At 40.9% G+C, this 23,316-nt stretch overlaps 3 protein-coding genes across 10 annotated transcripts in view; 1 reads left to right on the top strand and 2 right to left on the bottom strand.

Annotated features, from left to right (window-relative positions):
- Positions 1–68: 68 nt before the first annotated feature.
- LOC307033456 (uncharacterized protein) lies at positions 69–5,892 on the top strand. 4 transcript variants are annotated; one of them, XM_079671936.1, is made up of 13 exons: positions 69–961; positions 1,847–1,964; positions 2,099–2,220; positions 2,332–2,641; positions 2,767–2,858; positions 3,258–3,301; positions 3,529–3,594; positions 3,678–3,770; positions 3,877–4,187; positions 4,296–4,474; positions 4,604–4,780; positions 4,909–5,123; positions 5,235–5,892. In XM_079671936.1, the coding sequence occupies exons 1-11, from the start codon at positions 896–898 to the stop codon at positions 4,778–4,780; spliced, it is 1,578 nt and encodes a 525-aa protein (XP_079528062.1). In that variant the 5' UTR covers positions 69–895; the 3' UTR covers positions 4,909–5,123; positions 5,235–5,892. The 4 variants fall into 4 exon arrangements, with proteins under 4 accessions (XP_079528062.1, XP_079528061.1, XP_079528064.1 ...); XM_079671935.1 differs by having other exon boundaries at positions 72–961; positions 4,604–5,123; XM_079671938.1 differs by lacking the exon at positions 4,296–4,474 and having other exon boundaries at positions 94–961.
- A 79-nt stretch (positions 5,893–5,971) lies between these two features.
- LOC307033458 (uncharacterized protein) lies at positions 5,972–10,186 on the bottom strand. 5 transcript variants are annotated; one of them, XM_079671940.1, is made up of 5 exons: positions 9,975–10,163; positions 9,162–9,261; positions 7,883–8,624; positions 7,231–7,449; positions 5,972–6,768 (listed from the first exon to the last, which is right to left on the bottom strand). In XM_079671940.1, the coding sequence occupies exons 1-5, from the start codon at positions 10,038–10,040 to the stop codon at positions 6,552–6,554; spliced, it is 1,344 nt and encodes a 447-aa protein (XP_079528066.1). In that variant the 5' UTR covers positions 10,041–10,163; the 3' UTR covers positions 5,972–6,551. The 5 variants fall into 5 exon arrangements, with proteins under 5 accessions (XP_079528066.1, XP_079528068.1, XP_079528070.1 ...); XM_079671942.1 differs by having other exon boundaries at positions 8,722–9,261; positions 9,975–10,159; XM_079671944.1 differs by having other exon boundaries at positions 7,883–8,173; positions 9,975–10,148.
- Positions 10,187–14,040: 3,854 nt separating this feature from the next.
- LOC307032903 (uncharacterized protein) overlaps positions 14,041–23,316 on the bottom strand; it is a gene marked incomplete at its 5' end in the record, with an annotated part of 21,331 nt that continues 12,055 nt past the window's right edge. The window contains 2 exons of the mRNA XM_079671181.1: positions 14,041–14,975; positions 17,826–18,871. Coding sequence (XP_079527307.1) covers positions 17,929–18,871 — 943 coding nt within the window. The 3' untranslated portion in view covers positions 14,041–14,975; positions 17,826–17,928. The remainder of the gene's footprint in view (positions 14,976–17,825; positions 18,872–23,316) is intronic.

Here is a 23,316-nt window from a genome sequence, read left to right as displayed (position 1 = left end):
TCACAGACTGCTGTAAACTAACCACCACTCTCTCTGACAGAACACCTCACTGAGTGATTTAACTAATATGTCTAACTTTCAGATTTCTCTTTTCAGCCGCAGACCCCATGTCGCCTCTTTATGTGCGTCGCTAAGTTCCTCGAACTACTTGTGTACTTTAAAGCGGCTCGGCATTGTTAACAATTTGCGAGCGATCTTTCAAGTTGACCGTCTGTAGTATATAGTGCCGCGCACATATACCATCAGGACGTTAATGATGGGGTGCGGCTGCGGAGTAATACTGTGTGTGTGCAAGTCCGCATCTAGGACGGATCTATGTATCATGGCTGTAGACCTGTTAAGTAATAAAGATACCTCATACAAAGGTCTACGGATACCTTATTACTCTCCATGACCTGCGGTCAACTATATAGCATAAAGGACTAATACACCGTCTTTCTTGAACAATCCGAAGTGTTGCCAAACGTTTGATTTGTAGGTATTTTTCGGTGCGCTGTGTTTCTCTTTCTCCTCAACTTCCGTGTGTTGATAACTGAGACTCTTGGCCTCCGTAGTGGCGAAGCAAATATCAAAGATCGTCTCTGCTGAGCGTTGACAAGATGAGGGGATTTTATATGAATGACTCCTTTTTTTTACCGATGCAAAGACGCTACGCAATCGATGCATCGCGAGTTCAACCCGGTTCAACCCTACGGTGGCCCTGAGAGGCCAGGGTGCTGCAAATAAAAGAACGCTGCAAATACAAAAAACGCTGCAAATAAAAAGAAACAGAAATGCCGCGCAAATAAAAACGCCGCGATGCAAATAAAAAAGCCACAACGGAAGTGAATTACCGGGGACTATTATTGCTGATGCACATACGACGGAAGTTAATTACCGGGGACTATTATTGCTGATGCACATGCGTTTTTTTATGCGAGAGAAGAAGAAGGCTGGGGGATCTCCGGGAAACATCTCATGGGTAAGTTTATAATGTTAAAGTTACACAGGATGTAGATAATATCTGTCGCTGCCGTATTTATGACTTTAAATGACGTTATTTTGTGTGTGGGAGCAGATTATGTGTGTAGTGTATAATGTTAGTAGAACATAGCTTTGATCAAAACTGCAGAAAGCTATTTTCAAGTTGTTTGCTTGTCTGTAAAAACTGTTTGATTCTGCTCGATTTATCCGTGCAGCTTGAACCGTTTTAAATCTAGACCACACACACACACACACACACACACACACACACACACACACACACACACACACACACACACACACACACACACACACACACTCACAGTATTCTTGCGTGTTTAACTGCCTGAAACTTGTCTTGCCCTTGTCAGTGGGGAATGTCGTGATTAAGACACACTTGCAATCCATTTTGGGAGATTCCTTGTATTAAGCCAGCGTTGAAAGTAGTACTGATTAGTCTTTCCAAATGTGTTAGTGTTATTTAAAAACTAGTGCAGTGCCCGTTCGGGGCATGGCCGTTCAAAGCTTGTGCCTGTACTAAGCGGACCGATTGTTTGGCTCCCATAATTGCTGCTTGCAATGTTGTCCGGGGGGCGTACCCGATCGGAGCGCGTAGATTCGTCAAAAATAAAGGTTTAGAAAAATGAATCCCAAAAAATTCTAAATGAAGGATGCAAATCATCATGCAATCCGCAAGCCATATCCGAAAGCTTAGGTCGATCTGACAAACAGTCAGAGAGATATGCGAGCCACAGACACACACACAGACACACACACGGACATTTCTTGCTTTATATATAGATAGATAGAAAGATAGATAGAAAGATGTTCATGCAATTGAAGCGCAAAGCAACCTAATGATACTTTATTTGTTTTCTTGCAGGTCATAATGTATTGTCCTTTTTGTGGACAGCAGCAGGACTCTAAATCAGCCTTTTGCTGTTCATGTGGCAAGGACCTCAAATTCCTGTGTGATGTTGATAAAACAGGCACAAGTGGAGGTAATTTTTATTTTTTTATTTTTTGAATTAGGCTTAGGCAATGTCCACTCTATATCTTATGAGTATGGGTGAGAACACTGTATGTCTCTCTGTTCTTTGTCATTGACGATTGATTGGACTCTTATTTCAAGCAGAGGCTACAGGAAAAAGCACACTGGAGTTATTCCGGACTTTCCGGAGTGTAAAAGAGAAGGAGAGACGAGCAGGTTTTAAGAAAAAAAAAACACCATCAATAGACAACCTGAAGGTTGTGAAGGTACATTTTTTTGCTGAGATAGACTAATAATTTGCCGACAGTCCATTCTGTCATGTATTTATAGTGTCACTGAACTAGTTAACAGTCGCCTATTTCGTTGTTTCTCTGTAGATTTCAGTAGGCCTTATGAGGCTGAAAGATGGTGTACTGAAGACTGTAAGAGGAACAGTACTTCCCCTTTTGATGCGACCAGAGTCGGATGCGGACGAATTGCAGAGAGCTGCTGAGCAAAAAATGAAGACCTTCGACAGAAATTTACATGGTGGTCCCTACGTACTGCTCTACCCTGACGGTACAAAGATAACTAATATACCAGGAACAGAAGTACCCTTCACTCTAAACGAGTACAAAGAGGTAGTGGGGAAGGCCTACCAACGTATCACACTGTACATTTGTACAGCTGAAGATTTATTTACATCTTGTAAGTAATTGTGAAATTAATTACCAACCAAGAAGAGCTTTTTTAATTGATTTGTTTGTCAAGGAAAGCACTCTGTTGTTCTGAGTAGTCTAAAATCCTCTTATACCTGTTCTTGTATTTCACAGCTCAGGAAACCAGCTCTGAATCCAACTCATCGGATTCAGAGGTGATCATCATGAGTCCAACTTCTGCAGAATTCAATGCAGCTGATACATTAGTGAGTACTACATTTGTTGTATCTTAGATCGCTTATATTGTAAATTCTATCTGGAAGTGGAAATGTTTCTAGATTTCACATAGACGGCATATTTTTACGATGAAACATGTCCCAAAATAGCATTTTAAATTGCGGTAAATGTTGCAGCGTCCTGGCTTACACATATTATACAAACTTAAGAAAACAACTTTATTTAGTGCAGATCCCTGCAAAATCACACCATAATAATGTGTATGTTTTTCACTGAAAGTAATAATGTAAGAAGGATCATTCCCCCTGGCGCAAATCACATACACTTTCTGTTAGAATAATAGAATTCAATATTTATGTTCAAATGTGTTAAGCTCTAGTTCTGTCAAATTTGAAGTGTCACACTGATATATTGTTTTTTACTTCCAGGTATGGGAACCTGCAGAGTCAGGCAGTGATTCAGCAGCTCCGGTAATTGTGGCTCCAAAACATTGTCTTTTGTTCACATTTAGCCTTGTCTGGAAATATTGTCACACAATTAATGTCTTAAACTACATGAAATAACGTGTCACACTGACCCAGAGATCCACGTTTGTGTACATTAGAATAGTCTTTTCTTTCTAAATCAGCCCTCAGATAGCCATGATTTAAAATACTTCAACTTACCTGTCCTATCCCTGTTATGGTTTGTGATTCCGGTCTTATTTTCTGACTCACAAGAGGGCCCAGGAACATCAGGAGGTGTGCTGGAAACTGCGTGCTATAGGTATTATACTTTCCTTTCTACAATTCAAGTATGTTTTATATGAAAACATCAACAATGTAAACTTGTGTATGTCAATTTCTCAGCAAATATACTCAGCTGTATGCGCCCATTGTAATAGAGGATAAGGATGACTCAGACAGTGTTGAGTGCAGTCATGACATTCCAGAGGATACAAAGTAAGAGAAAAGTTACCCTTACTTCAACTGTGGTTGTTATTTTTCCTGATCAAAAATGTGTGCTATGGTGTACCATTTAACATGGTCATAATTTATCTGATGACAGGGTGGACCAGCAATCACTTTCTGAGATAACTGCAAACCTGGCCCTAGAGATTGACCATCGAGCTGTCAGCAGATTTAACATCTGTCGCTCGAACATCTGGGATGGAGCAGTCAGAGGATTCAAAAGGGCAACATTCTCAGAAAAGAAAGACATCCTGGTGAAATTCTCTGACGATGAAGGGAGGTTTGAGGAAGGTCTCGATACAGGTGGCCCCAAGAGAGAATTCCTCTCCCTTCTCATGAAAGAGCTGAACAAACGGCCCATATTTGATGGACCTGTGGAGAGCCGCTACCTGGTCTACAATTCAACAGGTTCTGTTTTGTGTATAATGTTTTAAAAGAACCCATATTTCAACCTTGCAGTGTTTTCAAATATGGAAACTGATTTAATATTTCTTTATTCTGCATTATCTTGGACAGCTATCAGAGAGGATGAGTATTATTTAGCAGGGAAGATGATTGCTGTGTCCATTGTGCATGGTGGACCTGGTCCTAATTTTCTGTCAGAGGATCTGGTCAGCTACATCTCAGGGCAGAGCAGTTTCAAGGCATCGGTCGGAGACATTACAGATGAGGAGATAGGGAAAGTCCTACAAGAGGTATGAGAAGGGTGTGAAATTCTAGAATAGGTAAAGAGAGAGTTTTGTCCACTTACTTCTGGCATTACCATTTTTTATAATTACGTGTCATATTTGAAATGTGTGGGACTCTGTTATCTCTTCTTTTAGATTCAGAATTCACCCTCAGTGGAGATCCTTCAGGACTTGATGATACGGAACAGTGCCATGTTGCAGACTGCTGGGTGCTTCAGACATGTCAGGTCATGTGAAGAAAAAAAAATGATAGTAGAGGATTACCTGAAGTGGTACATAATCCACAGGAACAACACTGCAATCGAAAGCTAGGTTTTTGTATTTCATTGTTATTGCTAAAATAATTATGAAAAACGTGTTGCTGTTGTCCCATTTTCTTGCTTACTTACTTCTACATGATGCACATGTATCTTTGCATGCATCTTTTAATTGTATTTTAGATTCAAGGCTGGACTTGAAAGTTTGCAGTTTCTGACAGCTCTGCAGCAGCATCCGACGGTCCTGACCCCTGCTCTCTGTCATGCCGATGTGAAGCTGTCTGCTGCAGAGATGGAAAATCTGTTCCAGCCTGAATTTAGTCAACAGGGAAGCAACAGAAGGGCTCAGGAAGAGAAAGCTATGAGTTACTGGGCAGATTATCTTCTCGATTGTGAAGGTTAGTCAATTTGCTCTTGTCTGATTTTTATACACACAGATTATAAAGAGTTCCGGTGTTGATGTAGATAGTATTTACTGTCAATTGATTCCAATGTTCTCTACTTTTTAGAAAATGACAGCTCAGTGACCTTGGAGGAGGTGTTAATGTTCGCTACAGGTGTGCCATGTGTGCCTCCTGCTGGTATGAGTCCTCTGCCACGCCTTCAGTTCCTATGTTCTACAACGTCAACATTCCCAATGGCAAATACCTGTGCCAACATTTTAAAGCTTCCTCTTTTGGACACTTATGGTGCCTTCAAAGCCAACATGAACTTTGGCATTAATAATTCCCCCGGCTTTGGGTGCCTTTAAACAATTAAATAACTTGTGGTAAAAGTTAATGTTCCCACACACAGTAGCTACACAGTCCGTTGTTTTAATGTTGCGATCTGTCAGACCAAAATGTTGAGACGTAAGAGAGATGTGAGTATTTTTCATGGCAGATTTGTCCCATTTCATATCTAACATGTGAACAACACCACACATTTGTATTGTATTGTTATTATATTCTCGTTAGGTAGGTAAGGTAGACCGTGGTTAAATCAAGAGTTCAGAACATGTGTTAAGATGTTTTACAAATATTTACATAAACAGTAAATAAAGACTGCAAAAGGCACCTTGTTGTGCAAATGTGCCAATTTTGTTTTGCCCATTTTATCAACATGTTTTTACATGGACTTTGTGAAAGAGTAAAGCTGAATGACTCTTCATTAAATGGTTTAAAAGTGTTTCATTTTAACGTAAGGACTTGTTTTTCTACGTATAGCATATATGTTACACACTCGCTACAAAGATGACACGGCTGTAGCTGGTTCACAAGATTTTATTCTCAGATCCACTGTGAAAACAGAAATAACAGTAGCATATGTGACTGATGCAATGAATGAATGTTATTGTTGATTCATCAATTTGTTATGGGCTGTGTCTGAAATCACTCAATACTCCCTATATAGAATTCCCTATATAAGGAGTAGGGAGTAGTGAATGAGAGTGATTTCGGACACGCCTTGGTCTTTAAAATGTCAGAAAGTGAAGCCTCACAGAGAACAAATTAATCCAGCAAATATTCACATTTTAGAGGCTGGAACCTGCTTATATTCAAAATTAAAATCAATTACCAAAATATTAGGTGTATAATCTTCTGACGATCGACCATTCAACTGATAACACGGATGTAACACTAAACATGTTTTACAAAATACATGAATATGGTGTATGTTTATTTAAACAAAGAAAGGTTTCAGTCTAATGACTTATGCAAAGATACAAGCTGAATATTTCACTGGACTTATCTACTCAGAATTGCAGCATTCTAAATAATATTCAACCTACATTGGAAACTTGTACACACAAAAAAGGTTCTGGGGGGCTGGTGGGGCAATGTATTCTACACTCCAGACATGTTTTTCCTGGAAATGTAATTCTGAACAGCAGCTGTCCAGTTCACTGGTGGAGCCAACGCACTCCATCTTTGCAAGTCCACAAAATGCATCTCCAGATTCTCATCACCACACAAATTGTACTGGGATGATGCTTGCATGATGCCATCAAAGTGGTGTAGGGCTTCCCAGGACACTGGAAATCCACACTCCCTTCCGCCAAACCTATGACCAGTCATAAATTGAAACATGAGTCAAGTGATTACAAATGGATCATTTAACCCCCCAAACATGCTAGATAAGCATTATAACTAAAACTCCATTGAGTCAGTTCTTCGTTAATTAAATCCTAAACAAAGAGCTTTGACTTGAGAAATTAATCTCAGGTTGACAGCAGCTCTTTCAGTCAAATATGGTCATTCTACTCACTTTCTAACACAAGGTACTTTTTGGAATTGAGTAAGATAAATCGACAGAATAGCTTTGGATATCTTCTGATTTAGGTTTTGTGTTGGAATCCATTTTTAGTCGTTTAAGACTTGAAATCATTTTGAAATAATGAGTTTTCAGACTAAATGAATCACGTTATTTATCAAGTGACAAACTTGTCATATTGGGCTGATACACCAAATTATATGAAGTCAGATATATTTTAAAGTAATATTACCAAACAATTTGAATACAAACCTGTGAGGCAGGTGGTACATGGCATCAGGTTTACCTGATGGACACTGAGACAGGCGAACAGGTCTGATGGTGTGGTTGTTCCACAGCTGTCTGTACTCATCGAGGTCTTTTTGGAAGATGCCCAAAAACACATATCGCAGCAGACACTTGTGCTCATGGCTCCCATTGAAGAGGTGCCTCTCTCTAAGGTCACTGAAGAGCTCGATCCAGAACTGAGTCCTAATGGTGGAATTCAAAACTTTTGTATTTCATGAAAAAAAGACAACTTCAAGTAAAAAGTCACAATATTTCTAGAGATGTTGAACATTTCTTGGTGCGCTCCTACATTATTTCATTTGGGAGCACATAAACTCCCTTGGGAAAATGTTAGTGTACAGCTCTAATGTAATTTCACAATTTTTTTCATCCAGATAGATTTAAAGTATTTGGGCACCTCTGTACCTACCACACACACACACACACACACACACACACACACACACACACACACACACACACACACACACACACACACACACACACACACACACACACACACACACACACACACACACACACACACACACACACACACACACACACACACACACACACACACACACACACACACACACACACACACACTATTGGACCTGACCTTAAAAGGCTATACCTTTGCTTTCTGAAGAAAGACCACCAACTCTCGATGCGCTGGTTTGCAGTTGAGGTACCATACATGTGACTGAGGGCTCCTGCAAAATCATCTGTGTGTTGAGATCGTAATGTGCAGTTAATGGCTGCCATAGTGCCGTTTTCAGTTCCACAGTCAGTGCGAAGGCGGGCTGGAAGTAGTCCAAACTCCGATACACACTGCAGGTAGTACTGCGCAATGATGCCCGGATCGTTGTTCGTGCTGCCACTCCTGAGCCACATAACTTTCCTTGAAAAGCTGTCGATGCAGCCACTGATGACAATACCAAAGGGTTTAAGTTTATCATATCCATCAGCGTGCCACACTTGGTTTGGTCCTGCTGTGACGTATCCCCTTCGGACAAACCTTCGCCTGGAACGAAGTTGAACACCAGATGGATCTAGTCTGGAAATCGTCTGTCTAACATCCTCCCTTTTTACTGTCAGGTGATACTTTTGTTGCAATGTCTGCCACATAGCTCTGTAACCCAACAGCCGACCCGAGCCTCTCAGTTCATGTGCAACAGTTTGGTGTACAGTGCCAATGGGAGTGTAGTCTGTCCTTCTTGTTAAGCCAGCGTTCTGTAGCCTCCTCTTTAAGGTCCTCAGACTAAGAAAAATGTTGTGTCTTTTTTCTAGAAAATCAAGTATCACTTCATAAGCGTGTCCCTCCGTGAAGTACTTGTGAATGAGGCCTGCCTTGATTCCTTCATTAGATGCTGTGACTGAAGGGAAAAGACAACAGTGTCATTAGGAATGAAACTTAATAACAAAAAACCTATTAAGAAAAAAATGAAAATGTATCAGTAATGAGGAAAATACCTGAAATGTTTGATGCATAAGTGTATGTTTTCAGTATGTTCAATGCGTGAACAATTCCAGACATGAGGAGCAAAAAAGAAGAGAAATAAACAGGCAAAGGACAACATATTGGGATACTTACATAATTGGTAAGGATAAAAATACATATCAATCTAGAGGTAGCAAACAAAAAGGTACCCTTTTAATGCCTGTATTTGTGCATAAACGCATCAGAAGGCTCAACCCTCAGCACATGAAGGAGCACATAATTGGTCAACTTTGGTATTTCACCTGATTTTTTTACTTGTTGGCATTTTTTTTTATCAGTAGTTCTAAATCACGTTGAAATTGCCATGACTGACAATATGTGTATAGCATATATTAAAATGGCAACAAATCATATACAAATAAGACATTATCACTGTACTGGTGAAATTCTTGACTTTTAAGGAGGAGCTTACCATCTTCGAGAAAGGGAGCCAAACATTCAATGTTGCTGCCACAGGAGCCGCAAAACCTCCCAAAACACCCAGCAGTCCCACAATATGGACAATACATTGCCTGTGGAAAAAGAGCAATGTTAATGTTATTCATTTGCAATTAAGTAACAGCTACTTGGTAAGCTATTGCAGCAGGTAATGTTACCTGCAAACAGCTGAAACTAATTTAACAGCAGATATCAGCTGCAATCACTTAATATCTGAACCATGCATCTACAATGTCAAAATACATTTAAAAAAAAAGAAAGATTTAAAGCCAGTACACTTCTCAAAGGAAGCACGTCTTGGATAGGATAGAGACCCTTCTCTATCTCTAAGCAGGATAAGAGACCCTCATTTATCTCTAGACAGGCACATTTAGATGACATGTTGATGGAGTCAAGATTGACTACAGGATGTTAGTGAAGATCTATACTTGTATGTATTCAATATAGGGCTGGGCAACGATTATAACGCGTTAACTTGCCCAGCCCTAATTCAGTAAAAGTTGTTCCTTCAGAGCATGTTGAGGAGAGGACCCGAGCTCGTCTGTTGAATAAAGGCATATTCAACTTACTTTGTGTGTCTTAGCATCATCTTTAAGTCCCGGTCGGCTCAGATCCGTTTGTTTAGAAAACAGCTAACGTTAGCAGATAAAAGTAGCTATGTTCTACTAACATTATACACTACACACATAATCTGCTCCCACACACAAAATAACGTAATTTAAAGTCATAAATACGGCAGCGACAGATATTATCTACATCCTGTGTAACTTTAACATTATAAACTTACCCATGAGATGTTTCCTGGAGATCCCCCAGACTTCTTCTTCTCTCGCATAAAAAACCGCATGTGCATCAGCAATAATAGTCCCCGGTAATTCACTTCCGTTGTGGCTTTTTTATTTGCATCGCGGCGTTTTTATTTGCGCGGCATTTCTGTTTCTTTTTATTTGCAGCGTTTTTTTTATTTGCAGCGTTCTTTTATTTGCAGCACCCTGGCCTCTCAGGGCCACCGTACAACCCAAACTGTAGCCGATGTGCACTCTTTCAACCGGTGCACTCGCATCTTGAACGTTTATGCCTGTGCACCGATGCGAATCGGTGAATCTTAACATCTCTACTAGGCAGGGCCGGCCCGTAGCACTGGCGTTATAGATGTTCGCCTAGGGCGCCAGATCTGGGGAGGCGCTGCGCTGGTAGAAAAACATTTTTGACCGTTGGTGCTCATCCTCATTTTCGGCCTTGATGTAACAACATTCATAATTAAGTAAATGTAACACCCTTTTTTGACCCCGGTTACACTTTTCATTTGCCCTGTACGATGGGCGCTGTAAGTGATGAAAATGGGGGATGTTGGCTTATCTGGCGCCCGCAGCTCACAGCCAAAGTGCGAGTGAGCTTGGGAGCGAATGAGGGAGAGAGGGAGGGTGCACCGGTACCGGCGCTGTTGTTATTAGAATCTGGTGCTAGCTGCTCTAACGGATATTAGAAGAAGACGTTTCTACAATAATGTGGAGGGAGAGTCCTCTCCAGTCAGACTGAGAGTCTGATAACTACAGCTCAGTGAGGTAAAGGACTCTGAGTGTTTAGATAGTTCACTTTAGTCTAGGTTATCTCAGTGGGTCTCAAACGGTTTGGTCACAATTTATGTAAACAAATATTTCCAAGGCACTCGTTTATAATTAATGGGATAAAACAGGTTTGAAATCATTTCAATGTATACTATAGGACAGTAAACCAAAAGTATTGTATTAAACTGGAGAGATTAAAAAAAATGCATGAATAAATAAATGTTAATAGGTCAAATAAGATATGAATGAACAACAAAAATAAAATAAGTTACATTTATTTGTTATTGGCTATGGTAGGTTATTGGTTATGTTCACATACTTATTTGATTAATAAAATGTAAACCAATCTTTTTCATATGGGTGTTTAGAGTTGTACCCCCTAGATCTAGTAGTAATTCTGCTTAAAGTGCACCAGATTGAAGCATTTTACTTTAAAGGTCACATGTCATGGCCATTTCCACTGATCATAATTCCATTGTTGAGGTATACTAAAATAGAAAAATACTGTGCAATTTTCCAAACTCACATTGGTTTCGCATACAGCATCTCTGTAAAGTATGTGTATTCAGCAGCATTCACTTTCTCCACTAAATGGCTCACTGCAGCTCTTGATCTTTCTCTTTTCTATTGTATGATTCTCTGGCTGGGGCGCCAACTCAAATCTCGCCTAGGGCTGCAAATTGTCTAGAGCCGGCCCTGGGTCTAGGACCTAGCTAGCTGATTCTCCGCTCAAGAAAAGGCTGAGGTGAGGTATGGTTTTGTGATGATCCTGTTTGCCGTTAAGTTTTTCATTTGTCCAGCTTTAAGTGTAATTTTATGGATAACATTACTATTTCTTGCTCGTATGGTAATGCATAATTATAATATTTTGAAGTGTTTTTGTTACTACTTGGATAAGTTATGTTGCAGTTGTGTTCTTTTTTTATTATTATCTAGTGCTAGGCAGTTAGCGCTGTGTTGTTAGCTGTCAAAGACCTCTGTGCAGACTTATTTGACCACCGGCGATCGCAGACGGAAGTTCAAAGTTTGCTGCTCGTTTATATCGCCCAATTTTCAAAACGGTAATGAAGAGAATGCAGGGCGATTGGCGTTTAAGCCTGCACACTTCAACAATTGAAGATCTATTCCTCATCAAATCCCAGGGTTGTGCTCCTGCTGAATATCAAAGTGATGAAGCTGTGGCAAGATGGTGGGCAGCTGGCATCAACAAAAGGAGACCCAATATTCATTCCTATGGTCAAAGGAACCCCAAAAGTCCAAATCTCCCTGACTCGTCATCATCTCCATCTTCAAGTGACTCAGAATAAGGACGCACCTTGACGTAGGCCCACTACCACAGTCTCACAGTGAGCCAAACATGTCTGTGCTATAAGAATCCTTTGTAGTTTTAATAAAGAATTTGTTTAATTGCAATTTGGTGTCCATTGAATGCTTAATAAATATATATAAAAGTATTGTAAATGCATATACAATCGTAGTCACTTCATATCGTATGTTAAATCATTGTTTTAATTTATGGCCTTGGTGCCCTGGCTTTTGGCCTTTGTGCCCTTAAAAAATTGACAACTCAAAAGGCCAAGTGGCCTTGCCCCTAAAATGACGAAATTCCAGGCCTGGTCCTTACACAACGTCTCAAATGGTTCTTGGAGACACATGATACTTGACATTAACACGCACTTCATGTACTGATTACAAATTCCACAGTGCCTACAACATATAATCACACCTGCAACTACCCTTGGTAGGGGCAGTAAGTTGGGAAAACATGGCGTTTTTTCCAGCGCACCATAACCCCAATAGTTTAAAAACTGTTGTTGGCACAAATTTAAGAGACGGATCACATTTTGTTCTTTACATTAAATCCATCAGCAGTGACCCCACTGGTGCTTTTGGAAGAGTTTACGTGTCTGAAAAACGATGGTTGTTAACAAGTGGCTGAATAGGACTACAGAAGTTGTGGAGGACGTTGTACGTCATAACGCCGAGCACGTAAACATTCCCTTGTTGGAACCTTGATGTTCAGGTGTATATCAGTATGTAGTGTCTCTACTTTAAAGAGTCCTCTCCTGTTGATGTTCAGGTGTATATCAGTATGTAGTGTCTCTACTTTAAAGAGTCCTCTCCTGTTGATGTTCAGGTGTATATCAGTATGTAGTGTCTCTACTTTAAAGAGTCCTCTCCTGTTGATGTTCAGGTGTATATCAGTATGTAGTGTCTCTACTTTAAAGAGTCCTCTCCTGTTGATGTTCAGGTGTATATCAGTATGTAGTGTCTCTACTTTAAAGAGTCCTCTCTTGCTGATGTTCAGGTGTATATCAGTATGTAGTGTCTCTACTTTAAAGAGTCCTCTCCTGCTGATGCTCAGGTGTATATCAGTATGTAGTGTCTCTACTTTAAAGAGTCCTCTCCTGCTGATGTTCAGGTGTATATCAGTATGTAGTGTCTCTACTTTAAAGAGTCCTCTCCTGCTGATGTTCAGGTGTATATCAGTATGTAGTGTCTCTACTTTAAAGAGTCCTCTCCTGTTGATGTTCAGGTGTAGGCCTATATCAGTATGTAGTGTCTCTACTTTAAAGAGTCCTCTCCTGTTGATGTTCAGGTGTATATCAGTATGTAGTGTCTCTACTTTAAAGAGTCCTCTCCTGCTGATGCTCAGGTGTATATCAGTATGTAGTGTCTCTACTTTAAAGAGTCCTCTCCTGCTGATGTTCAGGTGTATATCAGTATGTAGTGTCTCTACTTTAAGAGTCCTCTCCTGCTGATGTTCAGGTGTATATCAGTATGTAGTGTCTCTACTTTAAAGAGTCCTCTCCTGCTGATGTTCAGGTGTATATCAGTATGTCGTGTCTCTACTTTAAAGAGTCCTCTCCTGCTGATGTTCAGGTGTATATCAGTATGTAGTGTCTCTACTTTAAAGAGTCCTCTCCTGCTGATGTTCAGGTGTATATCAGTATGTAGTGTCTCTACTTTAAAGAGTCCTCTCCTGCTGATGTTCAGGTGTATATCAGTATGTAGTGTCTCTACTTTAAAGAGTCCTCTCCTGCTGATGTTCAGGTGTATATCAGTATGTAGTGTCTCTACTTTAAAGAGTCCTCTCCTGCTGATGTTCAGGTGAATATCAGTATCTAGTGTCTCTACTTTAAAGAGTCCTCTCCTGCTGACAACCACTTAGAGATGTCCCGCCCCTTGGCCTATCATGTACAATGTGTAGGACCACTAGCATATAGAAGTGTGAATGTTACATAGTGATGTCACTATGTTCTGGAAGTAAACAAAGGAGTCCAATGGAGGCATTTGTTCTTTAATTGTTTTTTTCAGTTTGAGGTCATTCTGTACACTTATGTAAATTAGAATCATCTCAAAATTAAACACAATACAGTTAAGACACAATGCAATACGAAATAAAGCTTTCTGAATTAGCATAATCAACAAAGTCTTAACGGTATATCCTTCATTTATGTAAGATTATTTTTTTTGTTCAGTTTAAATTAATTGAGGTTACTAATTTTTGCACTTGGTTTATATCATATAGAGACATAAAACACATTGCGAATAAAATCGATGGCAGCAAAACCTTCTGAAAAACACAATAAGAGTAACACTAGTCAACTATTCCATCAACAATGTGATGAGTTCAACCACCATCAAAACAACTCTAAACAAAACTGAAGATTTTAAATCATTAAACTCTGGTCATATACATAATCTGGAATATTGAATTTGCATGTGTTTTATTTGGGAAAATGCAAAACTTAGAGTAGAAAATACTGTCCCTATTGGGTTTTAGCATATACAGTGTAATATAAATATACTGCTTTCACTCTCATACAAATATAATACACTTCAAATATAGAAATATAATATCAGTAAAAACACTATATTTTTCACAGCTATGGTTTGCATTCACCCAGATTTTGCTTTGAAGGATTTTAATATCTGTAATTAATTCGATTTCCTTTGGTGAAAAGTAGATAGTCCTTAATTCAGATTGTGAATTTCGGAGCATTAATGTCATCTTAAAGTGAAGTTAGGAATAAAAGCTTATGAAGTGTTGTTTGCTCAAAAGAGGCTGAACCTAAGGTTTTACATTTGAGAGGCACCTAAAAATATTCAGGATATTCTACAGGGGTTGCTCGGGTTGCGAGTCCCAGTTGAACACTTCTGACGAGCCGTAGAGTTATGTCTGATGGCAGCCCTTTTCCCACCAGCTCGTCTTTAATCTGTAGAAGAAAATAGAAATAAGTGTGAGATGTAGAAAGATATATGATTATGACAATTATGCTGAATTATGACATCATTGTTCTGTGTAAAGTGAGAATACTACTGATGCTCTTATATTGTACAGTCCTTCTAAGTTATCTAAAATTGTTGGACACTTACAATACTTGAACCTGACTTTCAAAATAAGTTAGAGTTGTGCTTTTTATTTATGCATTCATTGCAAATGTAACACATATAATTAAATCTGAATTTGTCAGAGAGTCCTTACTCTGGGACAAATGGACAGGTTCTCAAAGTCTGTGGTTTGAAAATAAGCGCTCTCCCTGCAACTAACAGAAGCACACTGATAACAAGTATGCAAGAACTAGCTAAACAGATATAAAATCTGAAAGGTCTAATGTGCAAAATAGTAATTATATATAATAATAATAATAATAAATGGGATTTATATAGCGCTTTTCTAGACCCAAAGACGCTTTACATTATGAGTCAGGTCGACAAACAAAACAAAACAAGAACAAAAACACAAACAAAAACAAAAACAAAACAAAAACAGAAAAGCAGTCAGGAGGATGTTGGTTCAGAGGGGGGAGGGGCGGGTTTAAGGATAAGCAGAGTTGAAGAGGTGGGTTTTGAGACGGGACTGGAACAGGGTGAGGGAATCAGACTCACGGAGGTCTTGGGGGAGGGAGTTCCGGAGCTTCGGGGCTGCCACAGAGAAGGCTCTGTCCCCGAAGCTCCGGAGTTTGGCCTTGGGGATTGAGAGCAAACCGGCTGAGGTGGATCTGAGGGACCGGGGTGGTTGGTAGAGGATGAGGAGGTCAGTGAGGTAGGGGGGGGCCAGATGGTGGAGGGCTTTATAGGTGAGGACCAGGAGTTTGTAGTGAATCCGGTGTGAGACGGGGAGCCAGTGGAGTTCTTTGAGGACCGGTGTGATGTGATGCCATGATTTGGTGTGGGTGAGGAGTCTGGCGGCTGCGTTCTGGACACGCTGGAGTCTGTTGAGGGATGTTGTGCTGATGCCGAAGAGGAGTGAGTTGCAATAGTCAAGGCGGGAGGAGATGAAGGCGTGAATGAGTCGCCCAGCTGCGGGGCGGGTGAGAGAGGGACGGAGTTTGGCGATATTGCGGAGGTGGAAACATTAGGTTTTTACAACTTGGCGGATGTGGGGGTCGAAGGAGAGGGTGGGGTCGAATATCACGCCAAGGTTGCGTGCCTGGGTGGAGGGGGAAACAGGGGTGCCATCGATGGTGAGTGTCAGGTTGGGGGTTTTGCTGAGGGTGGATTTGGAGCCGATGAGGAGGAGTTCAGTTTTATTGCTGTTGAGTTTGAGGAAGTTGTTTTGCATCCAGGATTTTATTGCAGTCAGACAGGATTCGATGTGTGTGAGAGGGGGGTTGTGGGGGGATTTCGTGCTGAGGTAGATCTGTGTGTCGTCAGCATAGCAGTGAAAGTCCAGGTTGTGATGGCGGAGAATCTGACCAAGGGGGAGGATGTAGATGATGAAGAGGAGGGGGCCGAGTACTGAACCTTGGGGAACACCTTGGGTGACTGAAGCTGTGGTAGAGGAGTGATTGTTGAGGGAGATGAAGTGGGATCTGTCAGAGAGGTAGGAATGGAGCCACCTGAGTGCAGTACCTTCGATACCGATATCCCGGAGTCGGGTAAGCGGGATGGTGTGGCTCACGGTATCGAAGGCTGCACTCAGGTCAAGGAGGATGAGGATGTTGAGGGAACCGGTGTCAGCAGAGGTGAGGAGGGAATTGAGGACTTTGATGAGTGCCGTTTCTGTGCTGTGGTGAGGACGAAAACCAGACTGAAGGGGTTCAAAAAGGTCATTTTTTTGGAGATGGCGGTGGAGTTGTTTGGAGATGATGCGTTCTATTGTTTTAGAGAGAAAGGGGAGGTTGGAGATGGGGCGGTAATTACTGAGGGAGGAGGGATCCAGACCGGGTTTCTTGAGGATGGGAGTGACAGCAGCAGTTTTGAAGGCAGAGGGAACGGTTCCTTGGGACAGGGAGGAGTTGAAAAGGTTGACAATGTAGGGGCAAAGGACGGGGAGGCAGGACTTCAGAAGAGGGGTGGGTAGAGGGTCAAGCGAGCAGGTTGTGGGTTTGGAGGAGCTGATCAGTTGGAGTATTTCAGGGGGGGTAACCAGAGTGAACTGGGAGAGAATGCCGTGGGGAGGAGGGCTCGGGAGGTCAAGGGAGATGGAGGGAGGAATTGTGGCGGTGGATGTTGGGGGAGATGTTTGTGTGTCAGATGCAGCGGATAGGGAGTGATTAATGGCAGTGATTTTGTCAGAGAAAAACTGGAGGAATGAACTGCATAGAGTGGAAGTGGAGGAAGAGAGGGTGTCAGCACGGGGTTTGAGGAGCTTGTTGACGGTGGAGAAGAGGGTCCTGGGGTTACGGGAGGGGTCGATGAAGATGGTGGAGAGGTAAGCAGATTTTGCGGCATTGAGGGCGTCTCTGTAGGTAGTGAGATGGAGTTTGTAGGAATCATGGTGAACTGTGAGGGATGATTTCATGGTTAGGCGTTCAAGCTGGCGGCCGGTTTGCTTCAGTTTACGGAGTGCAGCGTTGAACCAGGGTGAGGAGGTTTTAGAAGTGACATTTTTCCTATATATATATATATAGTCTTTAATTAACTATTAGTAGAGAATAATGAGTAGTGAATATACTTTATAGGGATCCTATTAATATCTAATAATACAAATAATACAATTCAATAATGTGCTTTAACCACCAGGTGTCCCTTTCTATCAGCTGTGCACCGTTATGGTAGTAGGAACTACTAGGAAACTTTAAATTGATGCTTTGACATGAGCTGATTTCTGAGAGGCTGACCTGTTGTATGATGGTACTCTGGATGAAGTCTTCAGACAGTGTAGACGCAGAGGAAATCTTGATTCTCATAGCTACAACACCTGGAAGAACAGTAGAAGTAGTTTTAGGTTCTGCTGTTGTTGTTGCAACAGTGGTAGGTACTGCTGTTGTTGTTGCAACAGTGGTAGGTACTGCTGTTGTTGTTGCAAAAGTAGTAGGTGCTGCTGTTGTTGTTGCAGCAGCAGTAGGTGCTGCTGTTGTTGTTGTTGCAACAGTAGTAAGTGCTGCTGTTGTTGTTGCAACAGTGGTAGGTACTGCTGTTGTTGTTGCAACAGTTGTAGGTACTGCTGTTGTTGTTGCAACAGTGGTAGGTACTGCTGTTGTTGTTGCAACAGTAGTATGTGCTGCTGTTGTTGTTGAAGCAGTAGTTGTAGGTGCTGCTGTTGTTGTTGCAACAGTAGTAGATGCTGCTGTTGTCGGGGCAACAGTTGTAGGTGCAGCTGTTGTTGTTGCAACAGTAGTAGATGCTGCTGTTGTCGGGGCAACAGTAGTAGATGCTGCTGTTGTTGTTGCAGCAGTTGTAGATGCTGCTGTTGTTGTTGCAGCAGGAGTAGATGCTGCTGTTGTTGTTGCAGCAGTTGTAGATGCTGCTGTTGTTGTTGCAGCAGTAGTAGATGCTGCTGTTGTTGTTGCAGCAGTTGTAGATGCTGCTGTTGTTGTTGCAGCAGTTGTAGATGCTGCTGTTGTTGTTGCAGCAGGAGTAGATGCTGCTGTTGTTGTTGCAACAGTTGTAGATGCTGATGTTGTTGTTGCAGCAGTAGTAGATGCTGCTGTTGTTGTTGCAGCAGTTGTAGATGCTGATGTTGTTGTTGCAGCAGTAGTAGATGCTGCTGTTGTTGTTGCAGCAGGAGTAGATGCTGCTGTTGTTGTTGCAGCAGTAGTAGATGCTGCTGTTGTTGTTGCAGCAGTTGTAGATGCTGCTGTTGTTGTTGCAGCAGTAGTAGATGCTGTTGTTGTTGCAGCAGTAGTAGATGCTGCTGTTGTTGTTGCAGCAGTAGTAGATGCTGCTGTTGTTGTTGCATCAGTAGTAGATGCTGCTGTTGTTGTTGCAGCAGTTGTAGATGCTGCTGTTGTTGTTGCAGCAGTAGTAGATGCTGCTGTTGTTGTTGCAGCAGTAGTAGATGCTGTTGTTGTTGCAGCAGTAGTAGATGCTGCTGTTGTTGTTGCAGCAGTTGTAGATGCTGCTGTTGTTGTTGCAGCAGTAGTATATGCTGTTGTTGTTGCAGCAGTAGTAGATGCTGCTGTTGTTGTTGCAGCAGTAGTAGATGCTGCTGTTGTTGTTGCAGCAGTTGTAGATGCTGCTGTTGTTGTTGCAGCAGTTGTAGATGCTGCTGTTGTTTTTGCAGCAGTAGTAGATGCTGCTGTTGTCGGGGCAACAGTAGTAGATGCTGCTGTTATTGTTGCAGCAGTAGTAGATAATGCTGTTGTTGTTGCAACAGTAGTAGATGCTGCTGTTGTCGGGGCAACAGTTGTAGGTGCTGCTGTTGTTGTTGCAGCAGTAGTAGATGCTGCTGTTGTTGGTGCAGCAGTAGTAGATGCTGCTGTTGTTGGTGCAACAGTAGTTGTAGGTGCCGCTGTTGTTGTTGCAACAGTAGTAGGTGCTGCTGTCGTAGGTGAAGCAGTAGTTGTAGGTGGCACCGTTGTCGGGGCAGCAGTAGTTGTAGGTGCTGCTGTTGTCGGGGCAACAGTTGTAGGTGCTGCTGTTGTTGTTGCAACAGTAGTAGGTGCTGCTGTTGTCGGGGCAGCAGTAGTTGTAGGTGCTGCTGTTGTTGTTGCAACAGTAGTAGGTGCTGCTGTTGTTGTTGCAACAGTAATAGGTGCTGCTGTTGTCGGGGTAGCAGTAGTTGTAGGTGCTGCTGTTGTTGTTGCAACAGTTGTAGGTGCTGCTGTTGTCGGGGCAGCAGTAGTTGTAGGTGCTGCTGTTGTTGTTGCAACAGTTGTAGGTGGCACCGTTGTCGGGGCAGCAGTAGTTGTAGGTGGCACCGTTGTCGGGGCAGCAGTAGTTGTAGGTGGCACCGTTGTCGGGGCAGCAGTAGTTGTAGGTGCTGCTGTTGTTGTTGCAACAGTAGTAGGTGCTGCTGTTGTTGGGGCAGCAGTAGTAGGTGCTGCTGTTGTTGTTGCAACAGTTGTAGGTGCTGCTGTTGTCGGGGCAACAGTTGTAGGTGCTGCTGTTGTTGTTGCAACAGTTGTAGGTGCTGCTGTTGTTGTTGCAACAGTTGTAGGTGCTGCTGTTGTTGGGGCAGCAGTAGTAGGTGCTGCTGTTGTTGGGGCAACAGTTGTAGGTGGTGCTGTTGTTGTTGCAACAGTTGTAGGTGCTGCTGTTGTTGGGGCAACAGTTGTAGGTGCTGCTGTTGTTGTTGCAACAGTTGTAGGTGCTGCTGTTGTTGTTGCAACAGTTGTAGGTGCTGCTGTTGTTGTTGCAACAGTAGTAGGTGCTGCTGTTGTCGGGGCAGCAGTAGTTGTAGGTGCTGCTGTTGTTGTTGCAACAGTTGTAGGTGATGCTGTTGTTGTTGCAACAGTTGTTGGTGATGCTGTTGTTGTTGCAGCAGGAGTAGGTGCTGCTGTTGTTGTTGCAACAGTTGTAGGTGATGCTGTTGTTGTTGCAACAGTTGTTGGTGATGCTGTTGTTGTTGCAACAGTAGTAGTTGCTGCTGTCGTAGGCAGAGATGGTGTCATTACTCAAAAAAAGTAGTATATTACATATTACTTTGTGGTTTAAAAAAAAGCAATATATTATTTTAATTCGTCACTCTCTACATGAAGTTACTCGTTACTTTACTCGTTACTTTACTCGTTTCTTTACATTACTTTTGCATTACTCAGCAACAGCCTATAGCCAAAACGTAAAACTTAGGCCAACAGAAAAAACATATACTCGTCTCATGCATGTATAGAAAGCCTGGAAGTAATCTTGAGGAATTGAATGAACAAGTAGAAAAAATGCTCAGACCTCATAGAAATAAAAACCTTTAAGTGTGTGGAGATTTCAGTGTTAATTTATCAAAATACAACTCGCACCAACAGGCGAGACACCTCATGGATATGTGTTTTTCTCTCGGGCTTCTCCCTCTAATAACCAAACCAACCAGGTTAACTAGCACTACTGAAACGTTCATTGATAACATTTTCACTAACGTCCTTGAAACGGAACATCATAGTGGGGCCCTCATCACTGATGTCAGTGATCACCTGCCAATATTCGCGAAAACTTTGCGGAAAATAACCTTTAAATAATAAAGAACAAAAGACATTAAATGACAGTTTTCTAAATAAATTAAATATTAACTTAAAAAATGAAAAATGGCAAGAAGTATTTGAGATTCAAGATGTAAACAAATCCTATAATGAGTTTGTAAGGATTTGAATGCAAAACATGAACGAATGTTGTCCATCTATTAAAATTAAGATTGGCAACAGGAATAATAATAAAAATAAAACCCTGGTTCACTTGTGGACTGAAAAACGCTTGCTGTAAGAGAAATGCACTCTATAGGACATTTTTGAAAAGTAAAAGCACTGAAGATGAATGTCGTTATAAATTGTATAAAAACAAATTGACAATCCTTAGAAACTGTGAAAAACTATACTTCTCTGAAAAATTTGAAAATGCCATAGGAGATATGAAAACCACTTGGAAGGTAATAAATAGCATAATTAAGAAGAAAATAACTGACAACAGAAATGAATTCAAGAAATTCCAAACCGAAGGAAAAACCCCAACGGATGTTGCAAATGGCTTTAATGAGTTCTTAACTGAAATTGGCCCCGATCTGGCGAGTAAAATCAGCCCAACTTCATGTACTGTAATGTGGATGATTTTCCTGAACCCAATTACAGAAAATGAACTGCTTGATATTGTTAATACTCAACACAGTAAACAGTCCAAAGATTATTTAGGACTTAGTATGAATATTGTTAAACAAGTTGCACAAAATCGTGTAGCCCCCTTAGTAAATATATGCAATAAATCGTTCCAACAAGGTATTTTCCCCCATGAAATGAAAATTGCGAAGGTGATTCCGGTTTTAAATCTGGTGATAAATCAAGTTTTAATAATTATAGACCCATTTCTTTACTACCACAATTCTCAAAAATCCTGGGAAAACTCTTTAACAACCGTCTGGAGTCATTCCTCAGCAAATGTAATATACTATGCCCCAGCCAATATGGATTTCAGAAAAATCACTCTACTTCTTCCGCAGTAATTGAACTGGTTGAAGAAATTACCAACGACATTGAGAAAAAAATGATTACAGCTGGTATATTCATTGACCTTAAAAAGGCTTTTGATACTGTGAACCATACTGCTACGCAAATTAGAACATTATGGCATAAGGGGTCAAGCCAAGGAATGGGTCAAGAGCTATCTGATAAATAGGCTACAATATGTGGACGAGGCGAAATCAAACAATCTTCCTATAACATGTGGATATCCTCAAGGATCAATTTTAGGTCCAAAACTGTTCCTGATTTATATTAATGACATTATCAACACCTCCGACATGTTAAAATTCATTTTGTTTGCCGATGATACCACCATTCTCTGCTCCCATCATAATCTTGGTGATCTTGTTAAAATTGTTAATGCAGAATTAGAAATACTATGTAACTGGTTTGCAGTTAATAAATTATCCCTTAATGTGGCCAAAACAAATTACATGTTATTCAATACAAAGTCTGAGAGTAGAAATGACGGATTTGCAATACTGAGATAGAGAAAGTTGGTAACACGTAACATGTACTCAACAAATCTACAAGAAATAATAATATCTCAAAAAAAGTATTTACGAATAGTCTGTGGTGTTGGTAAATATGAACACACAACTCCCTATTTAAAAAAACTCAATCTATTCAAATGTGTTGATATAGTTAAGCTAAACAGTACTGATTATGCACAACATTTTCCATAATAAAATGCCTACTAACATTCAAAAGCAGTTCCAAACCACAGTCAGGAAATACCCAACCAGGCATCCTAACTGGTTGTGTAGCAAGCCCTGTAGAACAACCATCAAATCACACAGCTGATCCATAATCGGAGTTAGAACGTGGAATGGCCTTCACCCAGACCTTTCAAGTATTACTAATCATCAACAATTCAATACTAAAGTAAAAACAATTCTATTTGCAGATTACTCCAGCAAACAAATATTGGATATTCCCAGTATTATTTATATATGCATTTACTTTTTTCTTGCCCTAACTTTTATTTTATTTATTTTTTTCAGTTTTCATGAGTTTTCTTTATTTCTTTGTACTCCTTAATTTCTATATGTTTTTGACGAAATAAATGCCATTGTTATATTGATGCTAATGATGATGCACGGGAGGGCTACTCCCCATAAGCTATGCTTCAGCCCTCCTGCTTCTTCTAATTGTGTTCATCTGTGTGTATGAATTATACGTTTTTGTTTTTGTATGATTTTAGTAGAATAAATAAATAAAACAAATT

Source organism: Notothenia rossii (assembly GCF_949606895.1).
Source record: "Notothenia rossii genome assembly, chromosome: 3".
In the NCBI taxonomy this organism is placed as follows: domain Eukaryota; kingdom Metazoa; phylum Chordata; class Actinopteri; order Perciformes; family Nototheniidae; genus Notothenia; species Notothenia rossii.
The sequence above is the reverse complement of the archived record's forward strand: the minus strand, read 5'-3'. Positions and strand labels throughout refer to the sequence as shown.

Excerpts from the sequence above, each read along its gene's own strand:
- LOC307033456 (XM_079671936.1), top strand. The coding sequence starts at position 896 with ATGCACATGCGTTTTTTTATGCGAGAGAAGAAGAAGGCTGGGGGATCT. Across the intron at positions 962-1,846 it reads CTCCGGGAAACATCTCATGG|GTCATAATGTATTGTCCTTT; the intron begins GTAAGTTTATAA and ends GTTTTCTTGCAG. Across the intron at positions 2,221-2,331 it reads ACAACCTGAAGGTTGTGAAG|ATTTCAGTAGGCCTTATGAG; the intron begins GTACATTTTTTT and ends GTTTCTCTGTAG.
- LOC307033458 (XM_079671940.1), bottom strand. The coding sequence starts at position 10,040 with ATGCACATGCGGTTTTTTATGCGAGAGAAGAAGAAGTCTGGGGGATCT. Across the intron at positions 9,262-9,974 it reads CTCCAGGAAACATCTCATGG|GCAATGTATTGTCCATATTG; the intron begins GTAAGTTTATAA and ends CTTTTTCCACAG. Across the intron at positions 6,769-7,230 it reads ATGTACCACCTGCCTCACAG|GTTTGGCGGAAGGGAGTGTG; the intron begins GTTTGTATTCAA and ends GACTGGTCATAG.